The 19,570-nt window shown below is 33.8% G+C and overlaps 2 protein-coding genes across 2 annotated transcripts in view; both read right to left on the bottom strand.

Moving 5' to 3' along the window:
- Positions 1 to 9,925, bottom strand: part of LOAG_16926 (zinc finger protein) — a gene marked incomplete at its 5' end in the record, with an annotated part of 19,295 nt that extends 9,370 nt beyond the window's left edge. The window contains 15 exons of the mRNA XM_020449580.1: positions 796 to 999; positions 1,215 to 1,370; positions 1,535 to 1,660; positions 2,069 to 2,328; positions 2,542 to 2,932; positions 3,314 to 3,475; positions 3,957 to 4,127; positions 4,891 to 5,054; positions 5,290 to 5,461; positions 6,524 to 6,613; positions 6,915 to 7,126; positions 7,467 to 7,732; positions 8,358 to 8,410; positions 8,606 to 8,695; positions 9,720 to 9,925. Coding sequence (XP_020306862.1) covers positions 796 to 999; positions 1,215 to 1,370; positions 1,535 to 1,660; positions 2,069 to 2,328; positions 2,542 to 2,932; positions 3,314 to 3,475; positions 3,957 to 4,127; positions 4,891 to 5,054; positions 5,290 to 5,461; positions 6,524 to 6,613; positions 6,915 to 7,126; positions 7,467 to 7,732; positions 8,358 to 8,410; positions 8,606 to 8,695; positions 9,720 to 9,925 — 2,723 coding nt within the window. The remainder of the gene's footprint in view (positions 1 to 795; positions 1,000 to 1,214; positions 1,371 to 1,534; positions 1,661 to 2,068; positions 2,329 to 2,541; positions 2,933 to 3,313; positions 3,476 to 3,956; positions 4,128 to 4,890; positions 5,055 to 5,289; positions 5,462 to 6,523; positions 6,614 to 6,914; positions 7,127 to 7,466; positions 7,733 to 8,357; positions 8,411 to 8,605; positions 8,696 to 9,719) is intronic.
- Positions 9,926 to 12,400: 2,475 nt separating this feature from the next.
- On the bottom strand, positions 12,401 to 15,868 carry LOAG_05725 (hypothetical protein; the record flags this gene model as incomplete). Its single annotated transcript, XM_003141262.1, has 4 exons — positions 12,401 to 12,705; positions 12,961 to 13,083; positions 14,836 to 14,973; positions 15,607 to 15,868. The coding sequence occupies 4 exons, from the start codon at positions 15,866 to 15,868 to the stop codon at positions 12,401 to 12,403; spliced, it is 828 nt and encodes a 275-aa protein (XP_003141310.1).
- Positions 15,869 to 19,570: the final 3,702 nt, after the last annotated feature.

Consider the following 19,570-nt stretch of genomic DNA (forward strand, 5'->3'; position numbering starts at 1 on the left):
TTTCTAACGCCTGAAATCAGTCTTCAACCAGATGATAAGCTTACAATACGTCTATATAACTTTTCCAAACTAAATATAAAGTTTAATGGCACAGTAAAAGGTTCCAAGAATAAAGCGGAATTTAGAAATTGAAACTTGGAATGTAGAGGAGAGATGTAAAGCTACGGTACACCACAACCACAGAAGATGAAGTGCGAAGATTTGCAGCAAAAATTTTACACAGATTGAGCAACAACCCGTCTGGCACGCTCAACTGAGCAACTGTCCGATCGATCAATCGATTGACTAATCGCATCTTCAAAATTCGAGCCATAAAAAAACAGTTCATTCGAAAAAGAAGCATTCACTGAGATGCACACTGCTCGTTTTCAACTATATAACCAATCTTATGCTTAATACTACTGAGACTATAAGAAAAAATTCAACATCCAAATGGTTTACGTGTCACAATTCATATGACTCATCATAGTATGTTAATTAAAATCTTGCGCAGATTCTCAGGACATTACTAGTCGTACACAGAATTGTGCTACTCATTATAGAACTAACATGCAGTGCAAATGAGAATTCTATTGTCCCACCTTATCTTGAACACAAGGTCGAGCGATAATGCACGCTGAATTATAAAGAGCTTTGTCTTCATGCATACTGCGGTCACCGTGATTTTAAACTGCTTGCCATAGTGGATTGTGTTAAACAACGCAGCTTTGTATAAAATGTATATGATAACTTTATATGAAGTGATGCAACATATAAAGCTTACGTCAAAATACAGAGTTTACGGATAGCGCTTACGTTTTTTGGCATTCAGGACATTCATAACGATAATTATCAGTAACAGACGACATGTTTTCATTGTTCCGATACAATACTGTCGATGAAGTTGATGGCGGTGGTTGTTGTGGCTGCATGGTGCCATATACCACAGGTGTAGTGAACAGTGCAGAGTTCGTGCTCTGCTGGTTTTGGGACTGATTTGAATCAGTTGCAGAGCATGACCTTGAATTTGAAAAAAAAATTTTCGATACAAAAATTCATCGCCCAGTCTTTGTGCATTCCAGTTTACTTACTATGTTTAAACTTTTGTTTCAGCTTCTAAGCAAGTTTCTTTTCAGCATAATTTGACTAGTAAACTGATGTGTATCATGTAAATCCACGAATTTAACGAACTAACTGTTTAGTTAGCGAAATCAAACAGTAATTGTATAACAAACGTGGAGAGTGGTGCAGTGGTGATAATACTTGCCAATGGCCGAGCTTCACATTTCTCATTTTTTGGTAACTGTGCTTGTGTCGTACCAGAATAATTGGTTGGAGTAGTGGTTGTTAGAATTGGTGGTGCCGAGGCACGTGCAGATGTATTTTGCGGACTGCAATGTTACTCGTTTCGGTAACTTATTATCAACGCACTAAAAGAAATTTTTATTTTAGTTATGAGATTCCTCCCTCTTGAAAAGAAGCCGGATATTTCCCAACAATTAAAGTCTGTTTTGCAAAAACTGGTAAATATTTAAAATGTTATTTCTCAATTCACCTTAGTAACGGTTCTTCCATTTTAAAACTATTTCGCCTTTGTTGTTGATCGTAAGTACCACAAGTGATAATGCCACTATCACCATCATAATGCACTCTTGTATAATAAGACAGCTGCTTTGGAGTGCTAAAAATGATCCCCGCAAAGTAACTATGAACGTAAATCATGTTATATAAGGGAAAGTAAATTCCTCTTATAACAAAAAATATGATATACGTGATCCCTCCCGCGTTTCATTCTATAAAACAGTTATTTAAATGCAGTGTACGCTTTATAAATCCATTGGAATAATCCTCACTAATCATCACATATAATTTTATATTTTCAGCATTCTAGGATTCAGCTTATTTTTAACATTTTCATCAATTTTTATCTAATTTTTCCAATCCAATTTCAAATTAATCGAAATATGTGCTAAAAATGATAATTCCTAAATAGCGGTGCGCATCTCTTTTCGGTTTTTCCGAATATTCTTTTGTTGAAAAAAAAAAGCCTGAAATTCTAAGAATCCTATGATTTGGTTTGTCAACTAACTTATGCTTCAAGCCTAGCTGATTCGAAGATTGGTCGCCACTACCGACACTATTATCACTGTACATCAGCACAGAGCCCGGAATTTGCTGCCGTAATCGAGCTGAAACATTGTCATCAGTATAAGGAAGCGGCACTGTCACTGCTTTTCCATAAGTACCCAATGTTTCCGGCACAGAAGGTGTGACTGATTCGCGTTGTTGTTGTCGTTGTTGGATGATACGTTGATTATGTCGTGCTCGCAAATGTTCACCAACAGTTATCTTCAAAAAGATGTATGATTCAAACACGCAAATTGCATGATATAGTAGGTGTCAACAAGAAAACTCTCAAAAAAAAAAAGAATATGTTTTTAAATAATAAGTTTAGATATTGAAAACAAAGCAAAAAAATCTTTCAGAAAACAAAAAATATAAATATTTGCAAAGAATATGCAAATGTAAACCTTCTAAAGTTTTACAAAAAAGAAAAATCACCCATGGTTTAGCTTTGGCAGCTCCGAGTTTCAACGACTCTAACTGAGAAACTGGCTGCACTGCAGTTGTTATCTGTTGTTGCTGCTGCAGTGGCGTTACATTAACAGTATCATATGTGATATAAGTAAGCGATGCATCACTGCCCGACCGTTGGTGTGTTGCATTTGTGGATGCGTTGGAATAAGTGGCAGTGTCGACGGTTCCTGCGGCTACAAGAACACTTCGTGGCATTGCCTCTTTCGGTGCAACAAGCGATGCAGCACATGAACGATCAAGGATTGCATGTTCACGTTCGTCAACTTGATCGTTGCTTTGTTGCGCTACTGTAGTGCTTAGTGAAGTCGCAAGAACAGCGGCTGAATGTTGATCCCGAAGTTTAGTACTCCCGGATCTGTAAGAAAGGATTGCTACTAACGACAAAAATTAAATTACAGAATTTCTTATATATCATTTTAAAGTTTCAGAAAACAACATAAAAAAAACAATATAAACTGCGACAGTAGGCAATGGTTGAATAATATAATTCAAGGCGAAGACAACTTTCTGAGGCTTCAAGCAAGTACATAAAGATCATTTCACACTCGCTTACTGGCTAATGTCAAATATTCCTCATAACCAACAACTGGAATAGGATTATGAAGTGAAAGAAATTAAGTGATACGTACACAACTAGTATTAGCAGATTTCATTAAATAAGGCAAAAAGACTGCAGTCTTGATGAGTGTACTGAAAATCTAATTAGAAGTTTCAAGAATTTGGTAAAAAAACCTACTTCAACATGGAAGCCATTTTACAAGTCGCGCGATGCCGTTTCAGATTCGATGCGCTACATAAAATTCGGTTACAATCCTCACAAACATTTGCACTGACTGATGTGCCAGGAACTGCTGTACCATCACTACTTGTTAGATTCTGTACTATACCACTTTCCACACTAAACCAATCAGTATTACAAGCAAAACCGACCAGCTTATTACATTATTAATTGTTGGTATGAGAATCTCAAAACCTTTAATAACCCTAGAAAACAAAAACAATAAAAAAAATCTAAATCTGCCAAATTGATTAACTGCAAGAGCTCTAGCTTCATTTACCTAATCTCGCAATTTCAGAACATCCCTATGATTTCAGAACATCCCTATGATTTTCACAGTTTTTTTCTGAGATTTAATTGACTGAGAGGAATAGAATTTGAGAAACTAGCACTTTTTTTTGTTCGATTCTTTACTTTCACTCTTTGAGACTTATGCTATTAGCGTATATGCATTCGAACCAGTTCAATTTTGATAAAACTAATAGAAGAGACTAATAAAACTAATAGAACTAAGTTAAGCTGGGAATCAATCATGCATTCACAAAGGCAATTCGAAGAAAAAATCGAACTAAAGAAATGTACAAAAGTGTAAAAGACAGACCTGGTGACCTCAACTTCTGATTGAGTCGGCGCACTACAGGAAGTAGACGAAATAACACCACTAACAACAGGTAATTCGGTAACAATACAGGCAAGGGACTGTCGCTGCAACAACGGCTGTTCCTGTGCGGATGGTAATGCAGTTACCGACGAATTTAACAGAATTGGTTTACTGAAAAAACAAACAGCATTACTAAAATGCAACATTGAGCAATAAAGTGATACAAAAAAACTGAACGCGGGTAAGCATCATTCCTATATATCACAATGTTTAATTCTATCATTCACTTATTGTGGCTTAAAAACAAAAAGAAATATTCAAACCTTGAAGAGTATGCAAAACTTAGTACCTAACAAAGCAAATAAGAAAAAAATGATTAGAGAATAACAACGACATTTTAATACTCAGCCAATTTCAATACGATCTTTCATATGCTAATTAGGAATGTATATTACATGTCAATCATTCAGATATGTCTAAATCCATCCACTAAATAGATTGGTCCGGCAAGGATGGATTTAGATTTTTCTGACCCGTCAATGTGCAAAACCTTATTTTTCACCTGAACTAAGAGATATTACAAAAAAAAGATTTTTCAAATAAAGCTTCTCACAGAATTTTCAAGTAGGGAAAGCTTTAAAATGTGAAAAATTCCCACTTGAATTCCAAAACCATAATAGCACTAGAAAAGTGCTGTGGCACAAAAATTTACTGAACGAGCTCGCAACTTTTGCGATCACAATCTTATTGCCAAAATCAGTAAAATGTAATTATTTATCGGAATTTGCTCCATTTTCAAAGATCTAAACTGAAGATCAATCCCGTCTGCATGGTTAAGCTTGAAAGCATGAACATGAGCAACTTACCTAGGAAACATATTACAAACCCCGTGCCTTTCGTGTAGGTTTTATTTCTTCCAGTGCAATAGACTAACCTTCTAGAATCTGTTGTAGGACTCATATTATCAGCTGCTTTTTTTCTCAGCTGTCCATATTCAAGTTGGTACTGTTTACAGGTGCTCCGATGTCTCTTTAAACTTCTGCTTGAACTAACCGTTTTGTTGCATGATTCGCATCGGTACAATTGCGTTGAAGTGCCCTGAGATAAAAGCTGCACTTTTTTTTCAAAAACAAAAAAGAATCGCTTTATCAGTATTCATGACCATTTGTATCTTCACTTCAATGATATGGAAAGATCCCATTTATTTCATTGGTTATTACTGCACTAATGAACAGCCTTTCATTGGTTATTCCTGCACTAATGAACAGCCTTTCATTGGTTATTCCTGCATTAATGAACAGTCTCACGAAAACCTTTTAAAAAAAAGACGTACTGGTCTTTTGATTTGCGCTGACTGTTGGGTAAAAGTAGGATGATTAACTGGTTCATTGTTCATTTGAACAGGCGACTGAAACGGATGAGAATTATCCACTGCGGTTGTAGCGGCTGGCAAGGATATCGTTGAAAAACTATGGTCGTCTTCATCTAACAAGCTTGAAGCCAATCTAAAATGTGTTCCTATGACACGGCAAAATGAAATCAAATTAAAAAGAAAAAGAACTCAGATTATAGCTATTCTCCAAAACGCATGAACAAGAATAGGTGCAGAAGCATAATTTAATTTCCCATCTCCCTTTTACTGATTTGGAAACCTAACCGGCTATATCAAAATTCTCCAGGAAATTTGTTAGGAATTTGAGCGCATAGTTTCTGGAAAACCGTTTTTCCAAAAAAATGTGTTCACATAGCATAACAAAACAACATAATACCACCTTCTACAGTCTTTTTCTTCTTCTCAAGAAATGATTCCATTTTTGAAATCTCGAGACTTTTTTAGACTGAAATCCCGAACCTTAACAGGAAGGCGAAATAATTAAACCACACTAAGAATTTAAAATCATAAAAAACCTTTTGGAAAAATGTAAATTTTCTCAAGATCGCAAGAATGGAACGATTTTTTCCAACAATTTATCCAAGCAAAAGAGCAAAAGAATTCACAAAATGAAAAAAATCATCGTGCTACCCGAAATCATCGGAAGACAGAAGACGTTAACATCGCTTTCCTCCAGTGACTGATATTTGCCCTTAACTTTTTGTCCTATTTTAAAAGCTTGGGTTCTACCTATCGCCGCTAATCGCTACCACTTCGACAACGAACAAATAAATTCCTCCCTTTAATTATTCCAAGTCAAAAGTTCAAGCATTTTTAACGCTTCCAAGCAGAAGGAGTATAACATTTCACAGAGTTTTCGAAAAGAATAATTCAAACAAAATAGAATTTACCAAAAAGATATGTTTGCAAGACCATCCATCATCACGATTTTCAAGGTAGGATTTTTTACTGTTCGCAACTAATTTATTTGACAGTTTACTGCTAATAAAGTACGGCAACATCGAAACAAAAAATAATTTCGCTAATCGCATAATCTAGATTAGCCACCTCACAATTAATGTTATTAGAATTCATTTTTATTCTGTGGTGTAAGGTTAACTTCATTTTGAACATTGTTTAAAATAACAATAATTAATGCATCACAGATAATTTAAACAACATGAAAAGAGTGTACCTTCCAGCAGTTGCTGTATTCAAATCACCATTTCGTGTCATCTCTGCTACTGCTTTATCCAGGTATGATTCTTCGCAGACAGGTCTCAACCTAAATATTTTTCTTTTTGATAAGGAATCTGGATCATAAAAAAGATCAGTGTATGTTAAATCAACGTCAGTGGGCCTTAGCATTAATCAGACTATATTTTATTTCAACCAACAAAGCCTATTTCAAAATATTTTAAAAATTACTCTCGTTAACCACTCTCACTGTGAAGATGGAAATAAAAAGAATAGAAATAAAGATCTCCCTCAACACTCTACAGAATTTTCGAAAGGAACGATTTTTCCTTCACAATGTGCTGGTCCAGATAGTAGAAACTGAAATTAAGAAATATGCAAAACAAAACCTTTCATCAGAAGCAATCATCTCCGACGGAGTGCTATAAATCTGTGTAGTTCGTAGATTGTTCACTGATGATACATTATCAGTATCAGCAAGTGATGTAATTAAATTATTATTACAAGACACAGAAACAACGTTCGTCGTTGAGATCGAATTCGCAGTTGCACTGTTCATACTTCTTTGATCAGCCGAATACGCGCTTGATAATCCATTAATCTTAAAATGGAGTATTACGAAAACAGATATAATTACTAAAAAAAATCCGCAAAATGCCAAACATGAATGTTTATATTAAATTAGTTGAATCTATTTTGAATTTAGCCTTAAAAATTCAATCTCCCATAGTAAATATTATTAACATCCTCGGCTATTGCACCCGTTAGGATGGTATCATTATAAATCACTATTACCTTAAAACGCTAGATATATTAAATAAATTAAATATATCATTTCACCTATTCTATCGGCTTATTACTACATATTTCATGAATGTCTTGTGACTCACGCTTCAAACTCCGTTAGTCAAGTCATCGCTTACAAAAATTAAGAAACCAACTTGTGCGGAGTTTAGAGGCATGGTGATAACGGTTGCTTGAAGCTGTCCAGCGGCAGTTGTCAGCGATTTCCCAGGGTTTGATGACGCCTGAGCTAATTTACAGGACATTCGATGACGTTGTAAATTGCGAGAAGTGCTTACAGTTTTATGACAATCAACGCAAGTAAATGATTTCTTAGCTGTTGTTGTCGAAGTGACTGAAGCACCAGTAGTGCTGATGGACGATTGCCCATTTGCACCCGATGCTCCTGTTGTTGACGTGAAACCTGAAGTTGCAATTCTAATAAAAAATAAAATATGTTCTCATGAAAATATTGCACGAACTTTTAATGAAAAAAAATATATATGTAGGAACTATTTAACTAATAAATCATATTCTTGTAAATAAACAAGAAGCAATCTCAGAGGAATATGCAGTGCAATCACGAAATGGAACATGTACATAGTGAAAAAAATTAAAAAAGATTACGTATACACCTAACCAGAAAAAAACAGATAAACAAAATAAACAAACTATGTTGATTTTACTTGAATGATATTTTCCCTCAGTCCTTGTTCTCATCCTTCCTCTCACTTTCATTTTTTTAATTTTCTAACATTTCGAAGTTGGTAGCCACTTCTTAAGCTTTATCTTTTCTCGTTTAATTTTCAAACTTCACAACAGCCGTTTTAGGTTCAGCACAATTTCAAGTAATGTTAAGTATGTACAAGTTTAAAATTTTCATTCCTAATTTGATAGCACCAGAAAGCTAAGAATCACATTTGTTTCAATGGATCCCGATACACTGCAGGAAGATTAACTGACAAAATCCGAATAGTGAACCACCCGAACAGAATAAATACTTGCTGACGAATTATCTAAGTGAGGTTTCTGAAGAACGGATAACAAACCTGATGATAGTGATTTCTGATTCAGTGATGCACTCAGAATCTGTGAAACATTTCTGGAAGAAGTTTATTTCTTGAATGTAAGGAATTTTTGTGATATTTCTCACATCGCTATTTGGGATCCCATGACTGTGACGGAAAAGAAAAAACAATTCTGTGGGATAATTTTGATAAATTACCACTCAAGCAATAAAAACCTTAACATATTTAATTTGTAAAAAACAATAAAATTAAAGACTGGAAGACCATACCTAGCCACTTCTTCTTCAACATTCTTTGGATCCATTGGTTCCTTTTTGGACGATGAACGATTTGACTTTCGTTCAGTTGTACTTGGCGATCTAGAAGACAAAATATACCGTACTTTCACGAACAAAAATTACACTGCAAAGGAGTTTTCTTTCTTCTTTAAATTTCTAAAATTTGTTTTGTTCTATGTAAATTGCAGTTTTGACTATTCCTGCTTTGTCGTAAAGATATTAACTTCTCAGGTTTTAGATAAAAAATGAACTACTAGAGCATGTACCCTCTTCTTTTTTTCGTCAATTCAGTGACTGATTTAAAAAAAAAAAGAAAAGAAAAAAAATCTGCTTGTTTGAAAGCCAGTCTTTGAATCATCTTAAAACTAATTAGTATTGAAATATTCAAGCTATGGTAAATTATCGAGGTAATGAAGACCAGTAATTTCACTGAACAAGTAAGGACAAAAATTTAAGAAGAACTGAAAGCTAAACAAGGAAAGGATATCAGTTTAAAAATATAAATCGAAATGTAAACAATATTGTTATGTCGAATGGAGAAAGAAAAGGAGAGGAAAGGACATCCTACAGTGTTGTACTTTATAAAAACATTTAAACAACGAAAGAGAAACCGGGGAGCTCGAAAAAAAAATCGTTTTCACAAAATTTCTTTTTTTTCCTTTGCATTACGCCTTCTCCATCTTCTGAACTTGTGGATGCTACGGCTTACCCGTTCTGTACATAAAAGACTTTAGTATGTTACCACCTTACAAGTATACAACACACTAATTAAAGTGCTGTCACAAGTTATAACATCCCCTCAATTTATTATTGAAAGAAGTATATAAAAGGGAGTTAGGAATGCAACAACAATAGATAAAGCGTTACGTGTAAAAAAGCAACGCAACTTTTACCGTCGAACCACAACATTTGATAACTGGTAAAAATAGGACCGAAATGGTCTCATCTTTGTAGAAAACAAGTAACAGTGACTTTATCAAGGCATTAATTTTTCGATTGCTCGATGCTTCTGAGAAAACAGTTCTCGAGATTACCCACCCCGCACTGTAGTAATGGCTGTGGCAGTGAGAAGAAATATTTAAGGCGAGCTAAAACATGCACTCACCTGAATGATGACCGCACAGGAACATAATGCTGCTGCGATTGGTAGCTATTTCCTGAGCAGGCACCATAATTTTTTGACATATTCATTGTATCTATTTGTCTTCCGCTGCCATTGCTACTGCTTCTACTATTAATGGTATTACCAAGCAAATAAGTTCGCTGATCCGTTATTACCGAATCACTTGCCCCTAATATACCTAAAAACATTGCATAATTTCATGAAAAATACTGGATAACTTCCGTTTGTTTGTTTTCAAAGTGAAAACAAATCCTTAAAAATTCAGAAAAACGTATCTGAAAAGACTGCATTTCCCTTTCGAATGGCAGGATATTTTAAAAAATTAATGTATAAAAACAAGTACACAACAGAACCAAATAGAAGAGTAGACAAGCCTGTTCATACCCAAAGCTATATATATCAATTTGCATGGTTATGCGTTCATCTCCTATGTTTCGATTCACTATCACACACTTTAATTCGAGCTAAGATTCAAACAAAAAACTAATTAAACCTAAGAAAGGGAATCATGATGGAAGAATGCACCAAAGATTCATTCAGCTAAAGTGGCATAAATATGAGATGTATGAAAGACGCATGAGAAGCAAAACTCATCATTTTTAATTATTCAAATTTCAAATTTAACTATCTTGTCAAATTGAAGAGTTTCAGAATAGAAAGTGAAGGATGATGTATTTCTTTCACGATTTCTAACTTATCGAATTTCCGGAATTACAGGCTCTCAGGAATTTAGGCGCCACTACTCCATGTTACAACTTGCGCTCTTTTCTCCATACTTCCTTTTCATCTCTCATCTATTCCTTACACTTTTTTTATGCGATAAAAAAAAGTAAAAAACGGGGGAAAGGAGAAGAGAGCGAAGATATAGCAAATGAAAACTCCAAATTAATAACAAAATAAAGTCTAAGTTTAATAAATTAATAAAGAAAAAATTAAAACCCACTAGCAACTAAGAAGAGATTAATAAAGCATAATTAAAGCGTTAAAGCCGATTCAAATCCTGGGAAACAGATAATGGTATGAATTTCTGCTTGATTACTATACTTCATTAGTTGTACAGAATGCATGGAAAATTATTGTCAAACACTAATAATTTAGTAACTTCTCACTTGTCGTCTTAAAACCTAACTTTACAAAAGGGTTTTACCCTTATCATGTGATTATAAGTTATTGAATTATACACAAAAACATATAAGAACCAATATGATGTACATACCGCGGTCAACTTAGTATTAATTTATTTCTAATTACTAAGCTTAGCTGTATTAATGTATAATGTTTAATGGGGGTACATAGAGTAATAAGAGTGGTCTTAACACATATGAAGATATGTTCGCTGTATATATGTCACTATGGGAATAAAGAATGAACTATCTCAACAAGTAATATTGAAAGTTCTCAACATAATATAATACAGTTACATGATGCATTAAAACAAATACATTCAGCATAAAATAAAAATTTCAGCTGTCATATAAAATTCCCCAAAAATTTCACAAATAAAATGCGATTCCTTTGGGAAATATATGAACACGTACAAAGAAAAAGGCTGGGAAATGTCTTACTTCTCTTATACAGCTATCCCATTTTAATATATTATCCCATAGTGTCTATACCATGTCTGCTCGCCTCCAAGCTTTGATATCTGCACTTTCCGTAACTCATTTATTTACACATGAATGGTTTTTTTCGCATTGTTTTAAAAGCTCAATAATTCACCACTTAATGACAAGTTTTCTTAAAGAATACCATCACCGTTTCAATTAATACATAATTATATGCACGTTATTATCAGCGACGTGTGGGGTTATCATTTAATGATGAATGGTACATTTTTAGAAGTTAAATCTAAATTTAATTTTATATTGTATAACGGATGTCCTGAAGCATTGGAAAGCCTTATTTTCATCAAATGCAGCGAAATGAACGAAATCAAATCACCAATAAAACAGAGTGAAATGATATGAGCAAATATGCAAAATTATACCATCAGTTAAAATACAATATAAATTTCGACCAAATGAATTAGCCGTTTCAAACAAATGAAGTCCGCTTCCAATTTAGGAAAATTTTAAAAAATTGAAATTTTAAAAAAATTCGAAAATTAAAAAAAATGGATCCTTAAACTAATGAACAGGACACCACGAAATAGTCCTTTCATTCGAATTCTTTCTTCAAGAAATGCAATAAAAAAGAAGACGAAACTTTTTGACGCTTCTTGAGGGCTGATGTCTCACAGAAGATTGCGATAAAAAAAACTAGTTAAAGAATTTGAATACTGAACGCAGAGACTGACCGGACGGTAAATGATAAAAAAAGGTGTAAAGAAGAAACTAAAGAGAATTCCAAATTAACAAAAAAAAAAATTGAGGACAGCAAGATAGTTTTCAGTGTGTAGCTTTTAATTCTACTGGTTACTGAAGAATAAAGGTCCTTTATTTTCTAAAATCCATGACTCAAGACAAAACTTCATAGGGCACACCTGTCAAATTCCCAGTGCAAAAAACGAATAAACTAAGACTCGTCAAACGTTTCAGAAACAAAATATACGCTAAAGTTCAATGAAAATTAAGTACAGAATACACGTCTGCGAAGATTACTTCACTACAATACAGTCCAGTGAGGTCTCCTCAAAAGGCCATCGACCTAAGTGGCAGTAGTACTTAACTAAGAGAATGGATAAATCTGGCAAGTTGCAGACCTTGTAAGGTGACATTTCGTGAGCTGGTATATAACCGCTGCAATTTTGTTCCATTCGCATCAATATCTCTGTTCATTCCATTAGTACTACCATTATTGAACACACAGGTTACACGCTGTGGCTCATGCTGTTTTGCATTTGCTACCAATGAATTTGTAACCTTCGAACATGGTACCATACTGTCGATGCTGCCCCCACCACTGCTAAAACTACTATCCAGATAATCACGAGTACCAGCAGACTGTTGATTCACTACCACATATGATTCTGCAATTGATTACTGACTTCATTGCTTAGATAATTCAGTAAATTGAGTTATCGAAATCAAGATACCTATATCACTTATATGCAGTGAAGTGGGGGACGCAAATACTCATTCAAATCAAGTGTATTTGTTACCAGCTCTGCACAGACAGTATGTTAATATAATCTTTCGATAACATCAAATTTAATATTTAAACATAAAGCCAAAACAGTCGGATATCATAAAATTTAATCTAAATCGATTTCAGAACGATTAACCTGTCCTACCATTATGATCAGTTCCAGTAACACTGATAAATTGACAGGTCCGTTCCTGTAATCTAGGCAACTTTTCAGCTATTGTTGCATTTCGTGCATTCATCAGCATTTGTTGTTGCTGAGCTGAAATAATGCACAAATTAACATAAATCTTACAAATCGACAGCAGTGAGGACAAAAAGGAAAATACGTCATGATTATTCCATATAACAAAGATTTGTTATCCAGCTTTTGGGAAAAATTAAACAGTTTCAAAAATCCAGAAGTTATATGAAGGAGATGGTAAGGTATGATAACGCTCTCAAAAGCTTAGAAATTCAGCTCAAGACACTGGATTAATATGCTTCGTTTTCTAAAGGAAATCCACCAAAAGGATAAAGGAAATCCACCAAAAGGATCCAGCCAACTCATGTTGCTCCCTTCTCCAGTACAACCTCCTGTAACTTTTCCTCCGTTCATTAAAAACATTCCTAATATTATTTCGAAGTATCGACAACAAATGATATTTCGTTATAGGTTACTGCAATCGAAAATTATGTCTCTTACATGTTACAATCAATTGCTACTCCCACAATTCTACTTTTGCTATATTCGACAAAACACTTTACGGTGGCGATATTGAATGGTGAAGAGGATAATATTATGAGACATAGAAAGATATGAAGCACTTTCTTTGAACACATGCAATTTTCACTCAGGCATTGAAGTATTCAGAAATCTTAATGGCGGTGGAGAAATAACCGGAAAACTGCGAATTAATTCAGGAAATGATAACTAATACGAACGCAAATTAACGACCACTGCGTTGCTTATCACCATGGTGATGAATTTATCATCTCAGCGGTTATTCACTCCAACTGCTACCCATTTATTTACTCTTATTATAACTACTAATACGACATTAATTCACGATCGCTACATATATCCGGTAATATCTATTTAAAAGGCCAAACATCATTCCCGCATATTCAGCACTGAAATGCATAGTAACATAAAGTGAAAATCCGTTAAAAATGCATTACAATGAAAACTTCGTATCACTCTAAATGGTTGAATTCAAAAACATAATTGTGACTAATCCTTGGAAGGACCTAATTTCAAGGTCCAGGGTTCACTGCTCGAATCATTTATCCGTGAATTTACTAAACTACTGTCAACACAGAGAATATGCTCAAATATAGTATTTTTTGTAACACACTAGCTGACCGGTAACAACAAGACAGCTATGTATTGGAAACAGTAAAACTTGTACAAGTAGGTAATTTATACATATATTTAATATTCATAGTTTGTGATGTCTAATAAAATTCAGAAACATCATATGACGTTTCTCATCAAACAGTTAGTAATACCAGCTATACAAGAATAATCCTATCACAGTTTTCCGCAAAATTGAATTTTGAAGATATATCGAATATTTACAAATACAAATATATATGAATATATATATATATACGAAATCAAATAAGCTATGTCATTAATGTGCACACTTTGAAAAAGCCACCACTGCATATTAAAACATCTTTTTAAAAGCATGTTTCAGTTTATGGAATACAAAACTGATAAACGTGTAGTTACTATAACTTCAGTTGTAGTAACTATTGCAGAACAGTTCCATTTCCTAACATTATCCATTAAGACAAAACGTTATAATTTTACCCTTAAACAAGTGAAGCAAAATTAATACAAAGTGCGGTCTTTCTCCCTGACCATAACTTTATAATTATGTCCTTTTGTACTACAAGCGTTATTGGTAACACAACCCTGAGCGACGAGACGACTGAATAACCAAATTCTACAATTTTTCCCCTATTCTATTCACTCAGTTCGATTTATCTGCAAAATTTTCGAAAGATTCTCTAAATTAGAACTTACAAAGACCGGATGGCGTGTAATCATTATGTATAAAATGTTGCTGGTTACGCGACCCCGCCATCGCTACCGTATAGTAATGCTGTTCATCGGAATGATCATTAGCAACGGTGGTCGCTGGCATCAGTTCCGTTGTTAAGTCTGCAATGCAATTGCGATACATCTTATACATATAACGGATTGGAGCGCATTATTTATTGATAAGTTTAGAATCAAGATTTACTTTACAAAGCAATTTTCAGTTTTTTTTTTTTACATACACTTTTTTTTTCTACAGAGTGGTGGCAGTTTAAATCAGTATACATCGTAAGGTAGGAAATACAAAGAACTGAGGCTTATCATCTCAAACCACTTCATCACCATCAACCATTAGTTGATATTAATAGAGAAATGAAAAATGTGATAGTAAATATCCAAAGAAAACCGATGTTAACAGATCAAATGACTTTCCGCAAAATTTGAAGGAATAACTGTGTGTTGATGCCAGTTTCCCTACTGCCTTCCAAACAACAGGCTATTCATCTTTCAACACTAAGTTTTAGTGGAAGATGGGCAAGCAATTTTAAATAAAAATATAGACTTTTCAAAAAATACGCTGCCTTAACCATATACTGATGTTGCTTATATCCCAGATAAAATTCGCAGTAATCTGACAATGTAGTCTCCCGATAATAAGTTAAAATGACAGTACATGTAGGCAAACACGTGCATGCCGTACAGAAAAGACCACAGATATATGAATGATATTTATTACGTAAAAAACAATATGTGAACCTTGATGATATGCACTCATAGTCTCCGATCGTTCTGTTGCAGCAAGCTGTTGCTGTTGATTGTACATACAGTTAGCATCCGATATCATCGCTGTAATCTGTTGTTGTGTATATATTGTATTGTTATCGATAGCATGATTACCACCACCGGAACAAATATCCTGCATGACAGTCGTATTTTTTGGTGTAACAGATGGTTGTGCAGTGTGGTTCTGATTTCGTTCGAAACTATCAGAAGATTGTTCCACATCCGCTGATGTCATCTGATTCTGAGGACGATGGCGATAGCTTCCAGGGATTGTCGTGTCATTCAGTAAAGATGAAGATTGACGAAATGACGTTAGTGTTTCATGAATTGGAGGTAGAAAATCTACAAAGGAAGAAAGCCAGCATAATAGAAGTGTAAGATGATAAGGGATGCAGGATTTTTCAACAAAGTAAAACTCTCACTTAAAACTACAAAAGTTTCAGCAGAGAGTTCAAGAAATAAATCACAATGACCATTTCATCTAACTCGTGCTTATCAATTTACTACCCGCAAAACGTACGAAGTTAACGCATAACACTGAAAAGAACTTCCTACACAGAAAAAATTTTATAACTGAACATAAAAACTGACATTAGAGAAAAATTTCAAGTCTTTGTCTATGCTCTTTGCTTCAAGGATTCAGGATTATTTACAGATGAATCACTTTAGCAAACAGTCAGTTGCTTATTAGTTTCATTCAATTATTTTTCGTAATTTTTCTAAGCAGCTGGAGTAATGCATTCGTTAAAAAGGATTTGCAGGCGAAGAAATAACAGAAATCCAATACTAATCACAGGGTTCGCTAGTTCATTTTTCTTCTGCTGGAATTTTTTGAACTAAATCAATGAAAATTTAGAAATAAAAACGGAGCTGAAATTGCAAAAAGGTTCCCAGCTTCTCTGCTGTTGAAAGGTGGGAAAAAATATCCTAACAGGGGACATCCTATTCAGCTTCTTAATGATTATTAATAAAGATGATAAAAACAAATGAAATTTATGCAAGGAATGTTGGAAGTTGTTAGAATTTATTCTGCACAATCCACAATATTTCCTTTTCAAATTTCAAATTCTCTTCCCCTTGCCGCCTGCCATTTCAAATTGTTACCTTTCTCCTTTTCTCTGCACTCGAACATAACGGCTGTTCAGCGTTTTTTTTGTTAATAGAAGGCATTTTGAGAATTTATGTATACTGATCAGTGGTTTTCAGTTCTTTTGAAAATCTCACGGAAATAAGTCCAAAACCATGCACAGTTCACCCTCTATATAACTTTCAAACAGGTTCTGATTGACTGGACTGTGTAAAAATAAAACCAAACTAGTAACACTCTTATTATGACTATTCTACTTACCTACTTTTGTCCCTCTTGACTGCTTAATTATTCACATTTTTATCTGACGGATTATTGTTTATTTGGATATGTATATTTCATGATATTTCTCATAAAATGCATTCAGTTGATCTTTTTTCTTATTTAAATATTTCATTCCTATTCAGTTTATTCCATTCTTTATTTCATTCACCACTACTCCGTGAAAAAAATTACGTTTAGATTCTTTTTTCATCTAAGCCCTTCCTGAAGCTTACTAAAAACTTTGCGGTTACAGTAAGAGCACGATAATTAGCAGAAAAGTATTGTTAAAAAGGAAGCAACGAAACGAATTATTAGGAAAAAAAATATATTTATATTTATATATGCCAATTTAAGAAAAAGGAAACGAAAAGAATGCATACTTTGAGAGAGGCAGGCGCTTTGAGAGCAGTCGGTTGGCTGTGTCATCACGACCGAATGAGATCCTTTGATGAGATTCTTTTGTTTAAATGCCACCGCTCCGACCACTACTTTATCAGTTTTCTGAAAGAACTAAAAAAACAAATGAATATTCCCATAACATTTATCAGATAAAGCACTATCTCAGTTCGAAGAAGAAATCCCAAATAGTAAATTTCGCTTCCCTATTTTAATCCATTTGAAAGACAAATTGAAGAATTGGAGTTAATCATTGTAATCGTTCAAACAATTCTATGCTTAGTCATTAATTGGTTATTTTTGATGGAAATGGCCACCATACTGCCTCTTTTGTAATCTTACAATATCTCAGAGTTCCACAAATGGCCAAATTGTACTGCTCTTGAGAAGCCAAAAGCGTTCTAAACTACAGTCGGAAACTCAATTTTTCTGAGGGTATTCCAAATAATGGAAATAGCATTAAGTTTTCCAGTTGAGGATTCTCATTTATCATTGAATATTTCGACATAATCCGTCAGTCGAAAAAGTTTTCTGCGTGTATAGGTGCAGGTGTTAATGGTGCAAAGCATTTATAAGTGTTAATCTAAGTAATTGGAATTTTTTTCCCTAAGAAAAAAAACATGTATATTCCGTTTTTGCGATAAATTTAACACATAATACACAATGTCATACCCGTAACCTTAACTGAAAATTGTAATACCTTTTGAACATTCTGCAATACAACTGCCGAGGATTGTTTTGAATGGCTGATGTCGTAGGGGATGGAAATTGATGTCGTGTTGTTGTGATAATGTTGTTTTGCTGGAACTGTACTGAGTCTCACACTGCTACTATCACTATTGATATCGCTGGTACTTCCAATATCGTGTTTGCTGCTAGCTCCAGCTTCTTTACAAGAAGATAAAATATTATATCGTAGTGCTACTGGCGTTAAGTACGACCTGAAACAAAATGCAAGTTGCAATTCAATTACGAAAGATATCGAAAAGTAAATAGAAATTTAATGACATCCAAATCCACTTCCTACATTTATTAAATCCGATATTTTTCTGGAACAGCAATTGTCATTTCTGAAATTTGATTCCACTTCGAATAATCTCAAAATTTGTTTGATCTTTAAAAAACTTTCTTTTTTCTCTGCCGACGTTACCTAAAAAGCAAGACCTATATCTATTACAATATTAGAATTGTCTTTCTTTGAAGAATCTTTGAAACTATCTTTCTTTGAATAATATTGAAATTGTTATTATTCGTAGAATTGTGTTCCTTTGAAAACCCATATTTCTCGAATTTTTAAATTCAGATTCAAAAACAAAACTAATACACGATAATCACTTACAGAAGAATAACATAAATACATCTATTAACTTATATCTGCATTCATAACCTGTTTACTTAATAACCTTCTTCATTGTTGTATTAAGAAAAGTAACGAAAAGTTAAAAAAGAAAAAAAAACTATTCACAAGAGTCCTGGAAAAAATTTAAAATAGTTCGGTAATTTATTTTTGGTAAAAGTGACTTATTACCCAAAAGACTGATAACTAGATTAACACAGGAAAGCAACGAATCTTACTATATTTCAATTTCATTTTTATACTTCATGCATTTTTATGTAAAATCACATGCCGGCTTTACGATGTGTGAATAATACTCTACTCAGGAATATTTACTAAATTCTTTAGACTCACTTAATTACAAGTGGAAAAACGCTTGCTAACTTTAAGGAGTTAACTTCGCACAACAAATGGAATTAATTTTCGACAAAAAGGGTGATTGAGATAGTCCTTGCAGAAAAAATATAAATTAAGAACGACTTAATCGAGAAGGATACAAGTGACAATGTAAACGCGATTATAAGCATAACCTGCAATAGAAGTAGCAACAGGTCAACATTAATTATGATTATTGATTTTTCAAGGATGACTCCATAATTTATATTGATTTATTCAAGCTGAAAAAATGAATAAAGAAAACAGCAGCCTTTTATAGAGAGTAAATGGTTATTTGGAAATAGTTGCAATGGAGGCAGCAGTACCAAAAACAAATTTTCGAGAAGGGCATCGCAGCGTTCTATTCTTCGCCCCACTTTGTTTCCATATAAAAAAATTCAATGCATTTGATGGTAGTCAAATGCTCCTCCGCTGGAAAACATGTGCATATATATACATATATATATATATATATATAT

This window comes from Loa loa, assembly GCF_000183805.2.
Source record: "Loa loa unplaced genomic scaffold supercont3.29, whole genome shotgun sequence".
Classification (NCBI taxonomy): Eukaryota; Metazoa; Nematoda; class Chromadorea; order Rhabditida; family Onchocercidae; genus Loa; species Loa loa.